The sequence below is a fragment of the Harpia harpyja genome, chromosome 2 (assembly GCF_026419915.1).
Source record: "Harpia harpyja isolate bHarHar1 chromosome 2, bHarHar1 primary haplotype, whole genome shotgun sequence".
In the NCBI taxonomy this organism is placed as follows: Eukaryota; Metazoa; Chordata; class Aves; order Accipitriformes; family Accipitridae; genus Harpia; species Harpia harpyja.
Genome location: NC_068941.1, coordinates 77,004,911 through 77,026,646, shown reverse-complemented (window position 1 = coordinate 77,026,646; position 21,736 = coordinate 77,004,911). Strand labels below are relative to the sequence as shown.

Genomic DNA, 21,736 nt, shown 5'->3' with positions numbered 1-21,736 from the left:
ATGAAAAAGGGAGAGTTTAGGTTTAATTCCATTCCATGTAAGATTAATATATTTTTCTCCCCACTTCTTTCTCTTACCCTTACAACACAATTCTCTCAGGTTTTTTTCTTAGTTATTTTTCAGCTGCTTTCCCTTAGGAGGAGAAATGTCTCATTTTTCACACAGCCTTTCATCTGCTGGAGCTCCTGATGTTACACCAATACACCACTGCCCATTCCTTTTCCACAATGGGCCAGGCAGGTATCATTGGTCTGTCTGTCTACTCCATGCTCTTCTTGTGCTGTTCATAAGTAACCTAGCAAACTGGCTTTAATATCAAGATTATTTCCTTGCAAAGTCAAATTGTCAGACTGAGCTTCAGCAGTGAGCATTGAGTGGTTTTGGTCTGCTCCACCTGCAAACTGCCAAGTTGGATACAAGAGCAGTGTGTGCTCTACGTGGTCTGTCAGCTGCCAGGAACCTCTGACTCGGTTTGAAGATATGGGATGTACTTTACGAGTATTTTTTCTGTTGGCAACATTTTCTGGATGTGCAAAATTAAGTGACCTAGACTGTTTCAGCACAGGACTTATCTAAACCAGGGTGTAGAAACTTCTTTAAGGAATGTATTATGAAAGGTGAATAACCACATTCAGAATTCCTATGCTGACAGTTTGTCTTTTCTTTTAAAGATAAAACAATCAAGTTATGGAAAATTACTGAAAGAGATAAGAGACCAGAGGGGTACAACTTAAAAGATGAAGAAGGAAAACTTAAAGATCTTTCTACAGTAACATCACTGCAGGTAAGCTGCTGTCTTTGTGCAAAATCCAGTTGTTTCTGCACGAAGAAGGTAGTCATGGGTACTAACTCATTAAAAGATTTAAATATGTATCTAATGCTGAGCATATATATGATTATTCTCATTGAAGTTTTAGCTGACTGATAATGATCTTGAATCTGTCACACATTTTCAAGTCACAAATGCTTTATGGTACAGTGACCAACACAAATGTGTTTAGACAGTTTATGTCAGTTTTATTCTTCCTGATAAAATTCTCTCAGCATGACTTAACGTACTTTCACACAGGATTCTTTAGCCTGGTGTGCTGGAAGCATTCTACTTGTAATTAATGTTAAACCTTGTTCTTGCTTCATTCAGAGCAACTGAGATTAAAGACAGTACACCAAATTTCAGTCTCAACTTTATTTCAGTAGTATAAAAGAATTATCTCCTATCTGAAGAGTGGGATTTGCAGTAGTCTGTTCTCCAGTGAATGTGAGGTTCTGCACTGCTGAACAGATGCGGTCACGGAACTCATATAAGCGTGTATGATAACATAATAGATTTTTGCTCTCAGACTTTAATGGCTGAATTCACTCCAGGTATTTTGGCAAAGGAAGTGGCTAAAGGTTAGAACTGGAAGGCTATGTTGTATAAATGCTAATATTTCTTTATTATTAAAAACAAACAGAAAACCCCCACCTCAAAACAAACCAATATTGTCTATTGTGAAAAAAGCCTCCAAAGTGTAGAGATGACTACATTAATGGAATATTTATCTATTCTATATGATTAGGCAAACAAAACCTTTCTGGATTGCTTATAGTCTGAGAATTCAAAGGCTGAGTGAACCATTGTTTTATTCCTTTAGTGGCAAGCTAAACTCAAAGCTTTAACTTCTCTGTGTTCCTCTTTAAACTATCTTGTGGATTGATAGTGGATATCTTGTGGATAGATTGTTTCTGATGCATGTTCAACATCGAATAGTCCCAATCATGGACCACAGCCTTACAGTGTTTAATGCTTTACCAATAGGGAATAAATTGACAGTGTCTAGTTATTGAAGCATGACATTGAAGTGACAAGGGAAGGGAAATAATGAGGGCGCAATGATGAGTGATAGTCTGTGGTCTTGGCTTTTCAGGAGTATGTGTGTATGTACAGTATGTCAATACGCATGTTGGCTTTGTTTTCCAAGACTTTGTTTATTATGTTTTGCTGAGATTACAACATTTTCACCACTTGACTTCTTTGAAAGAGACATCAAGTAGCAAAAGAAATTCTGTAAATGATTTACAACTAACAGCAAACTCTTTAGCAAAAGCAAAATACTAGGACTTCACTGCTTTTCAGAGCCAGAGCTTCCTGCATATGTGGGACAGTAGCTCCTGCTGTGGGACTGGCTTGTTCTGTGGCAGCTGCCAGTGCCTCCCTTTCCACACTCCAGGCTTTCCAGTGCTTCCCTTCCCACAGTACAGGCTTTCCATTGCTCTGCCTGGCTCTCCGTGGCTCTCCTGTCTCCCCCTTCCTCCTTGGCAGGGATGGCCTTGCCCAGCAATTCATCCATGGGGAGATTCAGCTTGCATACGCTGTCAAGAAGTTTTATGATGTCACAGTCTTTGAATGCTTGCTCTCCATTGAAACTCTCATCATCCTAGCAAAACAAATTTAAAATCTTACTCCATTTCTGGTTTGTGTTTTGTTTTTTTGGCAGGTGCCTGTATTGAAACCTATGGATTTGATGGTAGAAGTTACTCCCCGGAGAATCTTTGCTAATGGTCACACCTATCATGTCAACTCAATATCTGTCAACAGTGACTGTGAGACATACATGTCAGCAGATGATCTCAGGATTAACCTCTGGCATTTAGCAATCACAGATAGGAGCTTCAGTATCCTTTATTGTGGTTCCTTGCTCAGTGTTCATAGTATTACTGGGGATTAAGAGAGCTGTTTTAAAATATTTTTTTCTGCAGATTTTAAAATATACCTTTACTTATCAGAATCCCTGCAGTATTTTTAACAGAAAATGCTCAGATATCATAAGAGGCAGCTAGGAGGTTGCAAAAATCAGGGAATTTTATGTGAAAAATAAAAGTCTTGAAGTTGGTTCATGAAAAGTAAATAGGAAACTGATGCCAGCTTAATGGTAACTACCCACCTGACTAGAATACTCTATACTGTTATTTCCTGAAGACATTTCACGCTGAGCTACTCCACCTTGTTTTGCTGAAAGGTCAGTCCTTACCCTGACCGTGCTCCCTGTTCTCCATCATCCTGCTTCCCAGAACCCTAATGCCTGAGATGTGCACAGTTTGGGGGTAAGGCTCAGCTGCTTTGTGTGAGTTGTGTCTGTGATTAACGCAGTCATTGCTGTATCAAGTGCTGGCATCATCCCGAAAGCTGTGTTGTGGGATCATTCCAGTCATCTGTGAGGCTGCCCCTTGTACTGCAACAGGGTGGCTTGGAGGAGGAGCAAAAGAAAATGTGGCCAAGAAAAGTGATTTTCTGTGTTTTGCAGAACATAAAGGGACCAGTAAGAAGACAGATACGTCATGGGGCCAGCTCAGAATGTTGTGTTCCTTTGGTGATTTCTTTTTAAGACCCTTATAATTTGTATGAGGGACTATTAGACGTCAAAGTGAAGTTGTCGTACTGGGGGCAGATTCCTAAAAGAAAGCACCAATGTGATGGGGTGTTCTCTCTGTCTCTGGTGATTGTTTATATTTCTTCCTTCATAGGCCAGATCATCTGTGGAGCTTAACTCATGCTATGTTAATGTCACAGGAAGCATTTTCATTAAATCAAACAGCTCTTAATGTCCTTAAAAAACTGCCTTTGCAGGATCAAGTGACCGGTGGCTTTACCCTGGGGATGGTAGGGAATATCTCCTCAATTTGTTTCCGAACTCATATTCTTTTTCTGTCTTTCACCTGTCTAGATTAAGCAAGCTAAATGGTGCCCTCTTTAATATGACTGTTTATATAGGACCAATTTATATGTGATTCTTCAAAGTCCAGCTATGACTGCCTTTGATACCAAGCAACTGTACTTCCATCCTTTAGTAAGAGAGAACAGAGTGGGAAAATTGTTTGCCAGCACTCCTATATGGAGTAGCAGCATGGCTCCTGACAGTGTCCTCCTCACTGTAGCTTCACCCTCCAGTCTTTGTCCTTGACACTTTTATACATGGCTACTGTGTGTTCTCCTCTACTCTGTATCCTCCTCTTTCTTCTAAAGCAGAGCAGTGAGTTAGACCAAGCGCAGCAATCTCTGTATGTCTGTGTATGATAACCAGGTCACATTCCAGAATACTTATGCAAGAGAAGTCTTTGCTTTTGGCGATGACTTTTATTCTGTTAAAAGCTGTTTTATAAACTATGGATTGCCAAGAGAAATGTTTCTGACAAGTTTTTAAAAAAACAAATAGTTATTATATTTCATGAGGATGATTCAAATTCTACCAGTATAATAGGAAAGAGCTGAAAAACAGACTTAGTCTTACGATTGTATCTACTGCCATATGTCTTGATGGAACAACATGGATAGCAAAATTATTTGAGATTGAATAACTATTTAGGATGTTATTGCTTTTACTCTTGGATGTTCAACTGCTATATTCGGTGACAGCTGCGTGGACTCTGTCTCAAGCATTAGCACACTCCTGTCGTTGAGTATTTACTGATAAAAAGTGTTTTAGAGTTTCTGACTGAAGCATTGATTTAACTCTTAAAACATGATACAATTTATAGTAGCATGCTCAATTTCTGAGTACGTTCTAAGAGAGATGAGGAGGAGGAAATTAAGAGTGTGTTTCTGAGTTTTAGGATAAGAAACTTTTCCTGTATCTGAGGCAGTGGCTTTGGGATACTTACGTGGATGACTTTGGGATAATTGGATTTCTATCATGGGTTGGGATACAGATATTGCTGCTGCTTTTAGATACAAGCCAGATCATCAGGCAGATTACTTTTACTTAATTCTTTGATAAACAGAAAAGTTGAGATAGGTGTTCCAAAAGAAGGTGACATAGGTACCTATTGCTAATATTGGTGAATTAACTGGGAGACCACAATAACTGGAAGGACAGGATAAGTAAGTTAAACTTGCATCAGTCTTTCCACAGGTATCTTTTTGTCCATATAGAGTCCTGTAAGCCCTTGTAAAATTGCAGGGGCATGTTTTCCACTAGATTTCAACATCTGTCCGATAAAGAAACTGCATTTCTGTCCTACAGAAAACCGAGTTACATAAAACTCTCCTGGAAGTAGATGAGCTTCTGGTAAAAACATTGGGTGTGCCAGTTGCAATTAGGACTAGACATATTAAGATGAAAAGATTCTGCCAAGCAAACAGTTTAAATTATAAATGAATGTTGCTGGGCTTGGTGCCTTCTGCAACACACTTAGGGGGACAGGCAGGAGGAAGCTCAGGCAGTTTTAAAAATGCTTGCTTCACATCTTTTTACTAGATGCAAAATGGAAATGAAGCATCTTGCTGTTTCACATGCAAGGTTTGATTCCTTGAAATACATGTTTAAAACAATAAATAGAAAACATTTTGGTTTGAAGTGGCATTTGTTAATAAGGGATCTGGCAGTGATGTGTATTTGTCTTTCTACTTTCCCTCAGAGGCAGCACTGCTACATATAATGAACTACAATCTGTTTACCCAAGAGGCTGGTTGTGACAATGACACAAACAACAAATACAGTGGTAGAGTTTCTGGACATTCAGCTCATGTTTGAACATCTTTACAAATTGCATGGGAAACGCTGGAGAAAGAATGGATTAGCAGCGGTATGCTAGGGTGTTTTTCACGTAAAGTACTTTGTCTTGTAGAATTTTATTTGACAACAGTTGGGTTATAACCATTATTTTAGCAGTTTTACAAATCAGTGAGAATTCTTCATTTCTTTGAAAATGAAAAGACAAAGCAATGCAGATCTTAAGTTAATTCTCCTTCTGTCTCCTTTGAAAGATAGTTTAAATCAGCTTTGCAGAATTTGACCAGAATATTTGCCTTAGGTAAAGCTGTAGGCAAATAAAATACAGTTAGTGGTTTTCTGGTTTGCTTTTGTATAAGCGTAAATGCTAACTGGGGTAAAAAGCAGACAAGTGAGTTTTATGCTATGGCTGTGTAAATTTTCATGAAGAATATGCAAGACTTCGATACGTTGCTTCCCACTTGCAAGCAGATTTGCTCAGTATCATTTGGACAGGAGGAGGCAAGGGAGAGGAGGAGGTGAGAGAAAAGGAAGGGGGAAGGTCAGCTGGTAAATAATTGCACATATGAGGCTTTGCTTCACTAAAAGGTTTAATGTGTTTAGTTGTGTTATGGAGAACGAGAGTCAGTGTCCTCAATTATAGATTATATTCTTCACTGGAAAAGAAGTGAGGTAAAGGTTGCTGTATTTGTTAATGTTCGGTCTGAAATGGCTTAGCAGTGTTGCCCGTAGCTTAAGCCTTTAGATAAGTCATCTTGGGTGTATTAAATGAGAAAACAGGACTGCTGGAAGCATACTGATAAGGCTTACTTCACATCAGCAGCAATCTTTGGACTATCTAGCTGTACTAAATATTCTTTATGAGAACGTATTTGGATTGCTCACAGAACTATGTAGCTTATAGCACTTGAACTCCCTTCATTTCCTGGTAGCACACTATTTCACTCTAGAGGCTGTCATGGCATTGCTATGGAAACAACATCACCGTTTCCAGCATGTACTCATCTTGAGACTCATCTTGACTAAAATACTCATTTCTCAGTCAGATCAATATAGTCCAGGGTTATCCTGTTTTAATAAAAAATTCTTTCTTCCATGTCCCAAAAGGGTTAAGCTAATTAGCAAATCACCATAGGGCCATAGTCTAATGTATTCCAGTATTTGAAGCATATCATGGATAGTCAGATCGTTAGGCACTGTATCTTGGGGAAATTAATTTACTTAAGAAGTAAACAACAAAAAAGAAAAGAAATAGAAAAACTAAAATAACATGGTACATTGATGGAGACCAAGTCTGTGGCAGCCCATTGTGCACCTGAATATAGCGCATATATGGGGTATATATAGTGCTCTGGGAGCAGCCCCCAGGCTGGGGAAAATAGCTAGCCATAACAAATTCCTGTTACCTGCCTTAGTGCTAAGCATTTGAATGCTAAACTGAAAGCAAATCTGCAATATTGTCTTGGCATTTGTAGAGCTGTGAGCTGGCAAATTTATGCCCTTGAGTGAGATAAGGTTGTTTCTATAAAAATTCCTCAGCCAGGATGACTGTGCACAAGCTGTGTGCACAAGGATGCATTTTCTGCGCTCTCAAAAAAATGCCTTCACTGCATGAGAACCTGCTGCCACCCCCACCTGCAGCACTGTTTTCCTCAGGCATACACCTCCTGTTTGGAGAGATGGCAGACATTATTTCTCTTCTTTTGAGAGCGATGTGTAATACATTTTAGCACTTCCTATGCTATCAAGAAAGTCTGCCAGTCTGTATCATATATTTAAAAGGTATAATATTATACCATGGAGTCATATTCTAGCTGACTTACTACTAGCAACATTTGAGTAGCTTTTCCTCAAATTTGTGGTGTTCTTTTATTGTTTACTTCCCAGAGTCTTTTCTTGTCCCACATGAGTTGTCTCTCTCTCTCCTTTAAAGGAGAATGAAGGTGTCTGCAAAGCTAAAATCAGGTCTGTAAGTTATAAGTAGAGGATTGCAGAGGTACTGTGTACCCTGTCTTCATGGTTTGGTGAGCTCTTTTAAAGTGTAATTATTGAGAAATGGTTGCTTTGCTTTTCTCATGAAAACACTCCTACCTGAATAACTGAGGGGAAAAAAGCTATATTCAATGAGCTGATTAGATTCTGGATTGACATAATGCACTCTTTAGTCTCCACTTTTTTCAGCAGGAGGATACTGGCCTTCTAGTAAAAATAAGAGTTGACAGTAGTAAAAATAAAGATTTTGATACCTAACTCACATCTGAGTATTGTCAACTGGAGGTTTTATGTGGATTTTGATAAATGTTGAATTGTACTCTAATTTGAGGTAAACTACTAGAAATGCTGACTAAGGGCTCCAGCATCTGATCTTGCGAAGCCATGGGGAAGAACAGTGCATGGAGGAAAAAGGATAAAAAATAAAAAAGAAGAAATTCTGTTGCATGAAACTTTGAATACATGAAGTTCACATCAAGTATCCGTAGCAACTGTAAGGTCCTTTGCTGCATTGCCATTTCTCATCTGCTGATAATTATATTGTAAACTGGTCATGATAGAGATCTTTCCTCCTCTGTATTACTGAAGTACTTGACATACTTTAACACAATTAAATACTTTGCAATAAAAATATATTAAAATAATTGTAATAAATTTCTGAGGTTAGTCAGTCTTAGCCCCACTTTATACTCAATTAACAAAGACTGTTAAAGCCAAATAGGTTTGCTGGAATTTCAACCCAGAATCTGAATGTTGCCCAGTGAGATACCACTTTCTATTACTTCCATCCAAACTCTTAATTCTGCATTAGATAAAGTGGCAAACTGCTCAGGAGAGAGAAATCCTGTAAAAAAGGTAACAGAGATGAAGAAATGGTAGGAAAATGGTTTCATTTTGGGAAAAAAGTCAGTGTATCTTTGCTCTGTAGAGATCTGTTAACTGTCAGAAACAAAAACTTTGTTGTCTGCTGAAATGAATCTTTACATTGTCAATGCTTAGCATTTAATCATTTGGTGATGAATTTAGGAAAAGGGTTGTAGTACCTAAGCCTGCTTATCTCTCCCAAGAATTTTCCATTTAAGTTACTCTTACCTGAAGCTGTGTAAAAGTTTTTCATTTGAAAAATGACTATACTAGATGGAAATTCATGGTTATCCATTTAGCAATGATTAGCGATTAATTTCAGGTTGGTTTTAAGTGATCTGATTTTCAAAGCTCTGCAAAATGGCAGTTGCCATTGATTTTGCCTGTTAACTTTTGGGTTTGAGATCTTTCAGCTTAGAGTATTTGTGCATTAAAAATAAATTATTTTTGAAATTACCTATGCAACTGTAGGTACCAAATCACCCGGTAACTTGAGGATCATTCAACTGGTGTAGTTCAGTATTTAGTTTTGCTAAGATGTAATTAATAGATTGGCAGCAGGTACTGTAGTTCTTATATAGTTCTTATTCCTAATGCTGAATATTTCTGTGTCAGCAAAGCACCATACATGTGAGTGGCAACAGATCGTAGGTCATAAACCAAGGCTCAGGAATAGGAACAAGCTCTAGCATAAAGCTTATAAAGTGCTGCCGATGGGACCACAATAAAGTGCTGTCCTGTATACATATGATGGTGCCTAAGGGTTACTTAAGAGAATTCTTGAAATCCTGAAAAATAGTCCCTCATTTCTGGAAAGATTCTTTGCATTAAGTAGTATAAGCAATTCATACCATCTTTTTCAGATGCCCCAAAAAACTAGAGGATAAAGTTCTGTTTTGTAGGGAGGCCTGAGATGTCTTTCATATCTGACTAGAGTTTTCATGCTTTTTCCATACTGACTTAAAGTTTAACAAATACATCAAGTTTATAAATGGTTACCTGAGTTGGGCTCTTCCATACAGTATTTTGGGGCTTTTTCAATTAGTATTGTGGACCTGGAAAAGCAAGTATGACTGTACTGTTTGATCTGACTACAGCGGTTACTGAAGAGAAAAGAAGGATGTTTTGCTGCTGTCAAGGTAAAGTACATATACGTTATTTATTGTCTAAAATGCTGACCCACCCAAATTCTGATGTTCTCCTTTTATTTCCGTCTTGGTGGGCTTATTCAGAAATAAATCCTTGATTGCATGAAAGTAAAAAACACTTTGTGTTTTCTTTAGTTGTTGGGAGGACTTCCTCACTGTGCTGAGAGGTTCACAACTAATGGTATCTGAAATAAACCCCACTGGAAGTCAAGATGCAGATTTGTAGTCAGGTGGGTTTAGAATAGCTTGAATTTCCAAATATCAAGTTTTTGCATCATCCCAGGAGATCCAAGAACTAGGAGGGTGACTGAATCTTTGTTAGCCAACGTAAGAGCTAAAGTAAATTTAATCAGTATTTTTGGAGACAAAAAAGATATAGCAAAATGCATTTTGGCCTCTTTTGTATTTTTTCCATGCATCAATTTGCATTTACTTTATAAGGTGTTTGTAGCATTAAGCCTCAAACTGCACTGGTTTAAATGAAGTACAGTAACCACTTTGTGTTAAAATATTAATTACATGCCACACCTTACCTGTGTGTACAAGCAAAGCTAGGCAGAGTTCCAATGTCAAATTGTGTATGCACTGTAAAAAGAATATTTTACTATACATTAAACTGGAGAAAGACAGCTCTTAACAGAATAAAACCCAATCATTTTAATGTATCTGTTGAGCAGCATTGCAAGATATCAATGATCAAATAAAACCTGGTTTTTCTTTAAACTGTTTTAGATTCTGTTGGGGTCCACCCTAATTGGTTGTGTAATACTAGATAAATAATAATTAAGAAGAATATAAAAGGAGGAAAGCTCTGACTGCTAGACTGGGGACCATGCTGGCTCCGTGGGTGTGTAATTAAACAATGCATCAGGCACCTGTTCTTTGTAACCACTGTAGTCAAGTGTGGCATAAAGTAAAGAATTTTAAGCTTTAAACAAAATATCTCATGTGACCACCAGAATAAGGATTTTAGAAATGTGGTAGCTGGGAAAGTCCTTGATGTGTGGTTTTGCTGCCTGTTAGGAAGAATGCAGTAGGGATTCTTTTATTAAAATCACACAAGAAATGTTTTTAGTGTCAATTGAGGAATAAAATTAGTAAATAGGAAAGTATGTGTAACTGTATGTTGTCATCATCTCTGAACTGTATAGAATCCTGCGAGTAAATGGAGCCTTTCATGAACTCTCAACAGACTCATTTGTAAGAAAAATTCTGTGTGTCCCTAGTGCAAAGTGCCAAGAGAGAACTGCATTTCTAGGATCGCCTAAATGACTTTGTCTTGTAGACACTAACATAGATACAGCTTCTACAACAGGCATTGAATTGGTGGTTCTGCTTCTGTTGAGGTAAAACTATGTCCAGTTTGGACACAACATTATTTCTGATGTGGTCATCACCTATTGTAGAATATCTTAGTTGAGTACAGTTTTTAAGCTTTTCAGAGCAGGAACAGTTGTGTGTTTATATGTTATCTGTGCAAATTGCAGTCTTTATAACTAACTGCTATAATTCAAATAATATATAATAATTATAGCAGTAAGGCTGTGTGAGTAGGGACTATAAGGACCTTAAGGATGATTTGTTTTCAAGAAATACAGAGAAGTATCAGCATCTTTTAGGAGACTTAAAGTCCAAATTTAGGGAGCTCTGAAAACCATGAATAATTTTGGAAAAGTGGTCTTTCAAGATTTTGGGTTTGTTTCTTGCCAGAGGATACTTTATGATCCTTGTCAGAAACAATTGCTTTTTAACTATTCTCATCACCATAAATTGACTCCTATCTCAGGAATTTGACTATCAGCCAGTCAGAGAGAACAGGATGACAGAGCACATCTGATAGCCAAAGGAGCGATATCAGAGCTAGTTAAACAGTATTTTAGCATTGAATCACTGACTGAGACCCTCCTGCCATACAGCTGAAATGTACATTGCAGCAAAAGCAAACAATACATGGCTGGAATGTCAGATATCAGTGTCTTCAGGGCATGGATAGTGCTATGAAAATATTCCCTATCTAGCTGTCCTCCAAAAATAAATGAATTGGAAGAGTTGAGCCTGGCTGTGAAAAACTAATTATAGCTGAGGCCTTTGCATTCTTGGCAAAGACCAGTCTCTTCCTTTTTCTGAAGTTGCTTTTAAAGCAGTTAATTTAAGGTGATTTGAGCATAGCTATAGCCTTGGGATAATTACTGCACTGCAGATTTATTGTTTAATAAAAATATTAATTTGTTAATCAGAATACATAATATTCTCACTTATCACTCCTGTCCATACGCAACTTGAATGAATAAGTATGTGATTATGTTATCCTTTTAATGGATTTCTTTATCTAACCCTCTGTCTTTTCTAATGCAGTTGTCCCCAAATAGAGACCCATACCCATTATTTAGTTGCTGCAGAGGTAAGGAAAAACATAGCCAGAGGCATTAAAATACTCTTGGTATAGTGAATTGCAAAAAGGAAAAATAAAATTGAGTGGAGTTGCAGCAAATGATAAAGAATAGTGTGAAATCCCGAGCCTGTAAAAGCCATTTCAGAACTCTTTAATAGTACGTTAAAGAACAGCACTGGGATTTCACTGTATTCATGTGTTTGTAGAGTTATCTAGGCAATGCAACTGTAGAAAGTACTTAGAATTTTACAATAGGTGCAAAGATGTCTTTTCACAGATCTCCATAGAGCCACTTGCTTTCCAATTTAATTGGGACTGTTATTCTTCTAATTGTAGCAAACAAGTTACTATTTTGTACCAGGGATGCCCTTTAAAATATCATTATCTCAAGCTTTCTCAAGTTTATTGCTATTGAAGAGAGGAAGAGCACTTAATAGAGCTGAAATGAATGTTAGCACCACCAACCAGATTTCCTTTTTCACCCTAGTGGTTTATTCCATTAGAATTTTCAGGTTTTATCCAGAATCTGAGATCCTTAGCAAGGAGGGACTTGGGAAGTACAGCAAGGAATATTAAATTACAGAAAAAGGGTCATATCACAGAGCTGATACTCAGCTAACTAGCATTGATATTTTACTGTAATGTGGCTGCAGTCAATGAAGTTATTCCTGTGGAAATGGGTAACAGGATTCAGTCCAAGATTTATTGTCTTACTAATTTTATTTCTTCAGTTGATGAGTTTTAATCAGTATGGTGTCATTGTGGAAGCTTTTAAATTGCATGCTTCTGTTTCCCTCTGGATTAATTTCTCATTGAAGCATTTTAAAAATGAGCCATTCTCTATTGTCACAGGTGCAGGTGGTGTATCCAACTTGAAAAACATGTATTATGAATTTATTGAAAGTTAGACAAAAAAACCATTCACACAGTTTTAGGTACAATTATACGAAAAGATAATGTATAAATAATTTAATCAGCTCTGCCAGAGGGGAGAATTCTCTTAAATGAGTCTAATTATTCTCGTTCCCATGTGAGTCTGGACTTGAAATTAACCTTGCAAAGCACAATCTTTCGCAGAGTATTAACATAAAGAAGAAGAAAATATAACTTGCTTTGCTCATTGGCTAAAATCTTTTAACTGGAAGAGTATTCTATACGAGAACAGCAATGTCATAAAAAAGCTCACACGGTCATCTCAGGTATTGTAAATCTTTGAGTCTGTACCTCTGTGTTCTGTGTGAGTCTTTAAAACCTGAGACCGTGGAAGCTTTTCTCACTATTGAAGTAGCCAGGGCACTTCTCATTAATGTAGATATTTCTCTCTTTTCTGTTGTTATAATACACACTGGCAAGGACTGCACTTTAGTAGTGCCGTCGCGTGTGAAATTGCAGGCGGTTAAGGGAGGTCACTTTTAGGGCCTTTGGAATAGAAATGGTCTGTAAATAAAGGCAATATTAACTTTAACAAAGTTACACCACCAGAGTTAAGAATAAGTCTGTTTTGACTGTTTTCATACTGACTACAAGCTATGTGACTTGTCTGGAATCAATGTTCTGAAAGCACATCAAGCAAACAAACAGGCAGACAGCTGTGAATATTGAACCCCTTTGTCTTGGAGAATAATATTGGTGTTTCAAACTCCTGGAATCCATATTTCTCTGCCGTGCTTAGAGACCAGGCTGATGGGCACTTTGTAAATCCGTTCATATAAATTAAGCAACTAGATAATAAGTCCTGCCAAAAGGTTTTCATCAGGTGTCTTATATAATTTAATATAGATGATTTGGAAAACTTTCACTATGGAGATTCTCAGGAACCTGTTCCTCATTTTCATTCTCACATTGCTCGTGTTCAGAGATTTCTCGGCAGTGCTAAGTTAGTTGCAGTCAGAAGTATCAGTATAAATTCTGAATGTAAGCCTTTATTGGTATTTTTAAAGTACCTATTTTTCAGAAGTATTTGGGTATTTTTGAAGACACTTTTATTTGACTACTTCCATAACAAACATGCAGGGAAGGGGAGAGCGTTATGCTCTAGAAGACACTTGTAGCTAGCTGGATTTTGCAAAAAATGAGTCCTTTGTGATTTGAATTGTAACTTCAGTTAAAATATGGAATTTTTCTACTCTACTGGGCTACAAATACTGTTGTATTGGAGTTTTCTGAAAGGTATATGGAGGAATAAATTGCATGTTGGGAAAGAAAAATCACCACCAAAATGGTCTAAAGAGTCTATACCTTCCAGCTGGAAGTTCTGTGTCTGCCTTTTAATAGGCAGATCTTCCTCAGCTGCATGGGATTTTAATAATTATCAAGAAGAAATTTCTTGATGGTATTACCTGTTAGTGCATGTTAGTGCACAGGTTATTCATTTACAAAAAAAAAAAAAAAAAAAAAAAAGGGACATTTATCTCTTCTTTCCAAGTTATATGGGAAACAATCCCTGGCTACTTGTAAGATGGAGTTTAGGAAGTTATATATGTTGTATTTCTCTGTACTACCAGGGACTGGATTCAGCAAACCAAGTAGATCCTTCTCAGTTCTCTTTTAAACATCTCATTGATTTCAGGAAAACAGGATTGTGAATGATGAGATGATATTGCTTTAGTTTATAATTGATCCTTGTCTTATTATGTTGGAGTTGCACCCTTATCTTGGAACCCTTGCTGGTATGGTGCCACTTATCATACTACATAGAACAGTGCTGTCTAAGAGAAACCGAGCTAGGTGACTTAATAGGTCTCTTCTATTAATAATTTATATGTACCTGAGGATCTTCTGGTATTTATGTTCTAAATGTAATGTTAAGCATCCCACAATAGTTTCAGACAAATCATAATTAATTAATATGCAAATATATCAACTAAATGTGACTTTGCAGCCTTTCAGTGATTGAGTTCTGTACACAGAAAAAACGCAGATGTGCATTTACAAAGGCAGGTCTTCCTCTATTGACTCATCCACTTAATTTTGCTCTCAGCTGTGTATATGCAGATAATTATTTCTTTGCTCTTGAAAATTTGAATGTGCATATGGTTGTGGCTAAAGCAGGCATGTGACTGTCTACAGATGACAATGCGGGTGTTCTGTTCTAAAAAACAAGCCAAAAGTTCATTTCTTAAATAAATTAAAATTTTCCAGTATCTACTTCTAAATTCATTATTCTCTAAGTAAATTAATGGGTGCAATGTATATGAACAGGCCTATCTATGAGAAAGTTTGGACATGACTTGCACCATTTTAAATACTCTCTTTCCTAGCAGTGCTATTCTAAGCTTTCAACGCTTATTCAAATGTTGCAGCTACTCCATAGACAGTTTCTGTTATATATTGGATTTGTTTTTCTTCAACTCGCATACAGCAAAGTCTGTGACATTTACTGAATGTATGGCAGTAAAAGCAATTTCCTAAAATTTGACTGTACATTTAAAAGATGTTGATTCTTTTTTCAAGTATTATTTGCATAATGGAGACTTGGGGTTTCATTGCTGCTTTCTGATTTTTTTCTATCGACATAATAGGAATGTAAAGTAATTGTGATGTTACAAAGATCAGAATGAGATCTGTCAAATTCAGAAGGAGTCTTTAGACTGGTCTGCATTCTGGGGGAAAAAATCTGAAAGACAAATGTAATAATAACAAAAGAATCTCTTAATGCCAACTAACTGAGAAAAGAACTGATTGAATGCTCGCATGCCTGGAGTACTGTGGGTAGGGAGGGGAGAGACCACTAAAGCAGAATCCAGAACTATTGCTCTTGCTGGCCCTTAAGCTGACCTTTGCCAAATCTTTGGCACTTCATGCCTCAGTTTCATTATCTGTAAAACATTGACACCACTACTGACTCTCCTTTGCTTTGAACTTAATGAATGGAAGATGTTTCCTAATCCTATTTTTAATTTCTTGCCAAATATCTCCAATTCCAAATGAAACTTGAGACGGAAGCTCCAGAAGTTGCAGCTTTGGTTCAGAATTTTGGTATTTTAAGTTCTGTCCCTGGCTTCCTGTTCGGCCTTGAGCAAATCTTGTTAGTCCCTTAGTCCTGAGGGACTCTGGTTTCTATCAGCTGCCAGTTAAAGCAGTGACATCTTGGTTCCTAAACACATTTAAAGGGTCTGAAAGTTCACCTCTGTGCTCCTCATGTTTTGTAAGTTTTATGGTGTTAGAAGACAGAAAAGAAAGCTAAATTAGGCACGAATCTGGCTGAAGCTTTAGATATGACATTGTGAGGGAGCATGGGCCGTCTTGTACCGACAGCGGTACATTGAGCGTAAATGTGAGGCCATTGCCCAAGGAGCACCACTCCAGCATGCAGAGCTCCTTATTATCCACACTGTATAAATGTGTATTACCAATAAGACAGGAGGTTGTACTGAATATATCATCCTATCTCTGGGTGAGCTAGATCTCAACAGTAGCTTAGTTTTTATACCTTGTTTACCTAACATGGACAAATTCTCTTTCGTGGCTAGTTCTGAGTAGCTGGTAAGTTTATTGCTACTGCAGTCTCTTAGCTATGTCCATGTCTTTTCTTCTTCCACTAACATTTCTTTTTCATCTAATTTAGGCTGTAATCCTCGAGTTAAGAAATCTCAGAAGTCCACCGAACTGTGTTAACATTACTTAACCTCTTCTTTGTATGCACTTTGTACTTGTTCTTTATATTATGAGCAATCCCTTTACTTTGTGTTTGCACAGCACCTAACATAATTGTCTATGACTTGGCCTTCCACATAGAGCTAAAAGCCCATAGCAGCTTTTACTCTTTCTGTATCTCATAATCCTAGTTTGAGGAAAAATACAGAAAAAAAGCTGTCAGAAGCCTTTGTACTATCATAATGGCACCATCTAAACACCATTGATGGAGACATTTTATTGCCAATCAAAATCAAGCCATTTAAATTGGTATTTTCAGCAAATCACCACCTATGTGAGACTGTTGCCAGAGTTCCCAACTCCAGTATGATGTCTGAAGAATCATTGTTATAAAGACCATGGAATTAAAAAGGGAATTGGGCTGACATTGTACTACTAAGTAATTTTCAAGTATGGATCAATACCTTGCATTAGCAGATATTAGGTCCAAGACAGCTTGAAGGAGCACACACTTATGCAGCAGTTTCTGCTTGTATGGTTCAGAAGAGTCAAATGGTACAGACAATGTAATTGCAACTCTCCAGGCTTTTAATATAACCCATATAGTATGTGCTTTTAGTGGAGCAGTGGGCGAATGCTGTGTGATAAAAAGTGTTGACACTGTGGCTGTTAGGGGTACTTAGAATATAAATACTGGATCATCTCTCTGCCTAAGGTAAAAACACTGGAAATTGAAGAAAAGGCCAAATCCATTAACCTATTGACAATCCATTCCAGAAACCCTGGACTCTTGGACAGGTCTGAAAGACAGAGATTCAGAAGTTGGACCCTATCCAATGGTGTCCTTACTGTTGTGATATGCCTATTGTAGAATTGTCATTCAATAGTGAAAACATACGGTGTATCTTTAAGAAATGAGAAGAAAGGAGTATGTGGATGGTTATTTAAAAGTTAGGGCTTGCTTCTTTCTTTCATAATAAGGTTGACGTAATCACATCATGATGTTATCAAGCATACTGAGGCCTGATTCTGTCCCTGCTTCCCTGATGTACACAACCTGGAAGAAAAATGTAGCCATTTGGAATTAATTCCCTCAGCTGGCACATGGTATAGGAATGATATAACCACCATGTAGGAAGTGTAAAACTGGTAGAGCTTGATTTGTAAGCATCACAGTTCCCTCCTTGTAATGAAAATAGTGTGCGCTAAATGACTAACAGAGGAAACCACTCAGAGAAATGCTTATATTAAAAGTGTAGAGCCTCAGCAGGACCACAGTAATCAATTACCCTAAACTGAAGCCCTGGCAGCTTCTATGAATTGCTATTGATTTCAGCTACCAGTCAGTGAATCTTTCTAGGACTAGGCTAGAATGTAGGTGTGAGATGCAGACAAAATTAGGAGCTGGAAAAAACCTCTGTGGAAAACACAGGCAACAGCCAGGTTTGGGAAGATATATTATGTTGAAGTTTATTTTTTGAAAGTGCTTAAAAATTGCAAAAACCAAAATCCCACACAGCAGTAAAAATGAAGTATCACATCAGCATATATTGAAATAAGAAAGATGAGAACTTCTGTTTTCTTACAAAGTTGTTATGGAAAATTCTGTCTGGCTTTCTGAAGAAAGCCTCTGTCTTCCATTGCGGTTGAATAAAGGCGGGTCAGTTAATTTTTTTTCCTGTAGCCTTCATCTGACTATACCAATGATTTTCTTCTTGCAGTGAACCCTCAAGTCATATAAAAATGATCCAAAATAACGATATAAGATTCAGTCCTCTATATGCTATAGATTGTGAGTTACAAGTTTGTTGTCTACAAAACTCAGTTTCTTATAGAATTCCTTGATGGTTTCAGGAAGATGAAGCAGCTATTTCTTTATGCATACTGTTCACTTCAAAGAGAATTCAATCCGTTTTTAGGAGACTGCTATGTTTCCATTATCATAAAAGGAAACTCATTCTGGGACCTTTTTTGCTCAGCAGGAACCTTCTGTATTTCCACATTCTCGTTATACATGTTTTGGCATGAGCGTAAAGCAGGCATGCTCATTTACATTCTAGCTGATGAAGTGGAGAAGTCTGATTAATGTCAATTTTGGATCAAGGTGAGGGTCATATTTGTAACCTGCACTAAAAGGAACTTTATGGAGTGACTTCTCCCAGAGGAGGATATTTCTGTTAGATCAGTGGCCCAGAGGCAGTGGAACAAATCTTCTTCCTCCTGTCATCCTCATTTTAATATCAGCTGCACAACAGCAGCACAAAATACTGGATTAGAACTAAACATACCATATAACTGAATCGTGTACTCAGATTGCATCCCTCTCACCGGGTATCATTGCAGGTTGTTAATCATGCCTTTCCTTATGCTCTTTCCTCCTTGCTCTCCCACTGTTTTGCTTCCCTCCCTCCGTTCCCTCAGATTTATCCCTAAAGCCTCCTTTTTCCTCTCTGTCAGGTCCTGTCCTGCATGCTCGCTCTCCTGTTATACAGCTGTTCTTGAATAATTTTGGGAAAGCAACATAGACACTCTTAGCCAAAGTTAAAGGTTATATTGCCTTAGAGTATCTTTGTTGGCTTTCCCAAAATTAACTCCTGGTCTTGTAGCTCTACTAACCCAACTGTAAAAACATCATCTCTCACCATTGTGGTCTCCGAGCATACTAGACCTTTCGTTTCCATTTTGCTGTGGAGAGCATCTAGAAAACCTGTTGGCCTCTTCATAGCTTTATCTTGTTTCACTGAGCAAGGCAATGGAGGGGAGACCTGGTATATAAGACGACAAACAGTTGGGTTAGGAGGGACAGACCTGTTCTATTTTTTGTGAGCAAGAAGATATTTTCTGATCCTTGTTTTAATGTTAATGAATTAAAAGACTGCCAGTGCATTTCAGCCCATTGCTGGTAAGGCGCTAGTTCAGCCTTCCCTTAGTGCAAGTAACTACAAGGGATCAAAATGCCTCGTTCTTGGCAAGCATGTGTGGGAGTCAAAGCAGTGTGAAGATCTTTTTCATTTTCTAAGGGGAAATTCCTACCCCGTTCAGGCACAGGAACACCAGCTTTTTTAGGACAACAGAATTATATCCTAGTGCACTGCCAGTGGTGAACTGTTTGGTCTTTCTGTCTTAGATAGCTTTGGTCCTAGTTGTTTTGTCCACTCTCTGAAAATGAACCACATTACTTGTGTACAACAGGAGTCAGATGTGACTAGTATTTCAGATGTGAGTGAACTGGAGGAGAGGGATGGTGTCCCACTCAAGACATCCCTCCAGAAGACAGGATTGTAAGGGAAGTCATCAGTGTAGGAGGTGACTCTGCAGATTTGTGCCATTAGAATACTTTTCTGCTTAGCAATGGAGTTTTCATTTAATCAGTTTCTGCCAGATTCCCTCTTCTTTTTGCTCTTCAAGTTCACCAAAGGACCTGTTTCTGAAGCACACTGTTCCAATTTTTTTTATATTTTCGTGCCATGCGACGTTGTGCTTAAAAGGAAGAAAAAGACACAAAAGAAGATGGAAAAATAGAAATACAAAATGTCCCAAGGGAGATGCTTGCCCTTACCATGTCATGCTAGTTTAAATACAGTTCCCACACATCACATGTCAAGCTGTACTTGATTGTTTTCAAATACCTGGCAAAAATCATGAGAGGAGGAAAATGTTCTTTTGTGTGACGTGCTTCTTTTGATACATTGGGTTCTGTAGCTGTCAAAGCAAAGGCTGTTTTTCCATCTATTATTACAAATGCATTTGGGGTAAAGCTCTTCTACAACTCTCTATTCCCTTGATTGTTTACTTCAATACAAGTGTTACTGGTTTTTCTAAATCTAAGGAAACGATGAATTTTCAGTAGTGCATTTTCTCTGTGATCCTCAGTAGGCAATGAGGTTCCTTCTCAGTGGAGATTTAGATCACATCTGGAAATGCAGTCTCTTTCAAGTATTTTCTGCTTTTCTGGCAGGAGAATGGAATATTTAATTTCATTATTCAGCATAGGGTTATTCATTTCATGCAATGAAGGGAAATTCATCAATATTGTCTTCAGCATCCAGAAAAATGATACTTACCATGACTGTTTCACATACTCTATTTATATTTTATAGCTTTCTCATCACTCAGCAATTATTCATCTCTCTGCTGAGAGGTGAAATTCTTGTATTGAGTTACTATAATTTCTCTGAACTCCCGAAAGCAATTCAATCACTGAAAGCAATTGCTTTTACTTAAAGGTATTTCTTGAGACACTGTATTGGGTTTGTGTGGTGGGGTTTTGGTAGCGGGGGAGGGGCTACAGGGGTGGCTCCTGGGAGAAGCTGCTAGAAGCTTCCCCGGCTCCAAGTTGGACCCGCCTCTGGCCAAGGCTGAGCCCATCAGTGATGATGGTAGCACCTATGGGATAATGTATTTAAGAAGGGGAAGAAAAAAAAACCCTGCTGGAAAACCTGCAGTGGAGAGAGGAGTGGGACGTGAGAGAAACAGCCCTGCAGACCCCCGGGTCAGTGCAGAAGGAGGGGAGGAGATGCTCCAGGCGCCGGAGCAGAGATTCCCCTGCAGCCCGTGGGGAAGACCATGGTGAGGCAGGCTGTCCCCCTGCAGCCCAGGGAGGTCCATGGTGGAGCAGATCTCCACCTGCAGCCCGGGGAGGACCCCACGGCGGAGCAGGTGGGTGCCCGAAGGAGGCTGTGACCCTGTGGGAAGCCCGCGCTGGAGCAGGATCCTGGCAGGACCTGCGGACCTGTGGGAGGGACCCCACGCTGGAGCAGGGGAAGAGTGAGGAGTCCTGCCCCTGAGGAGGAAGGAGCGGCAGAGACAACGTGTGATGAACTGACCCCAACCCCCATTCCCCATCCCCCTGCACCACTGGAGGGGAGGAGGTAGAGAAAATTGGGAGTGGAGTTGAGCCCGCGAAGAAGGGAGGTGGGGGGGGGAAGGTGTTTTAAGATTTGGTTTTATTTCTCATTATCCTACCCTGATTTGATTGGTAACAAATTAAATTGAGTTTTTTTCCCCCAGGTTGAGTCTCTTTTGCCCATGACCATAATGGTGAGTGATCTCCTCCCTGTCCTTACCTCGACCCATGAGCATTTCATTATATTTTCTCCTCCTCATCGCAGCAGGGGAGAGGAGTGAGCGAGCGGCCACGTAATGCTTAGTTGTTGGCTGGGCCTAAACCACAACAGAGAGATTCACCAAATACAAATAATGGAATAAAGGTTATTTTTTTCCTGTTGATTTTCAAGAATACTTAGTAACACCTT

General features: G+C 38.5%; 1 protein-coding gene across 9 annotated transcripts in view; it reads left to right on the top strand.

The window, feature by feature from the left end:
- PPP2R2C (protein phosphatase 2 regulatory subunit Bgamma) overlaps positions 1-21,736 on the top strand; it is a 203,295-nt gene that overhangs the window by 148,050 nt on the left and 33,509 nt on the right. For all 9 annotated transcript variants that reach the window (XM_052780525.1, XM_052780528.1, XM_052780529.1 and 6 more), the window contains 2 exons: positions 672-784; positions 2,478-2,655. In XM_052780525.1, the coding sequence (XP_052636485.1) occupies positions 672-784; positions 2,478-2,655 (291 nt within the window). The remainder of the gene's footprint in view (positions 1-671; positions 785-2,477; positions 2,656-21,736) is intronic.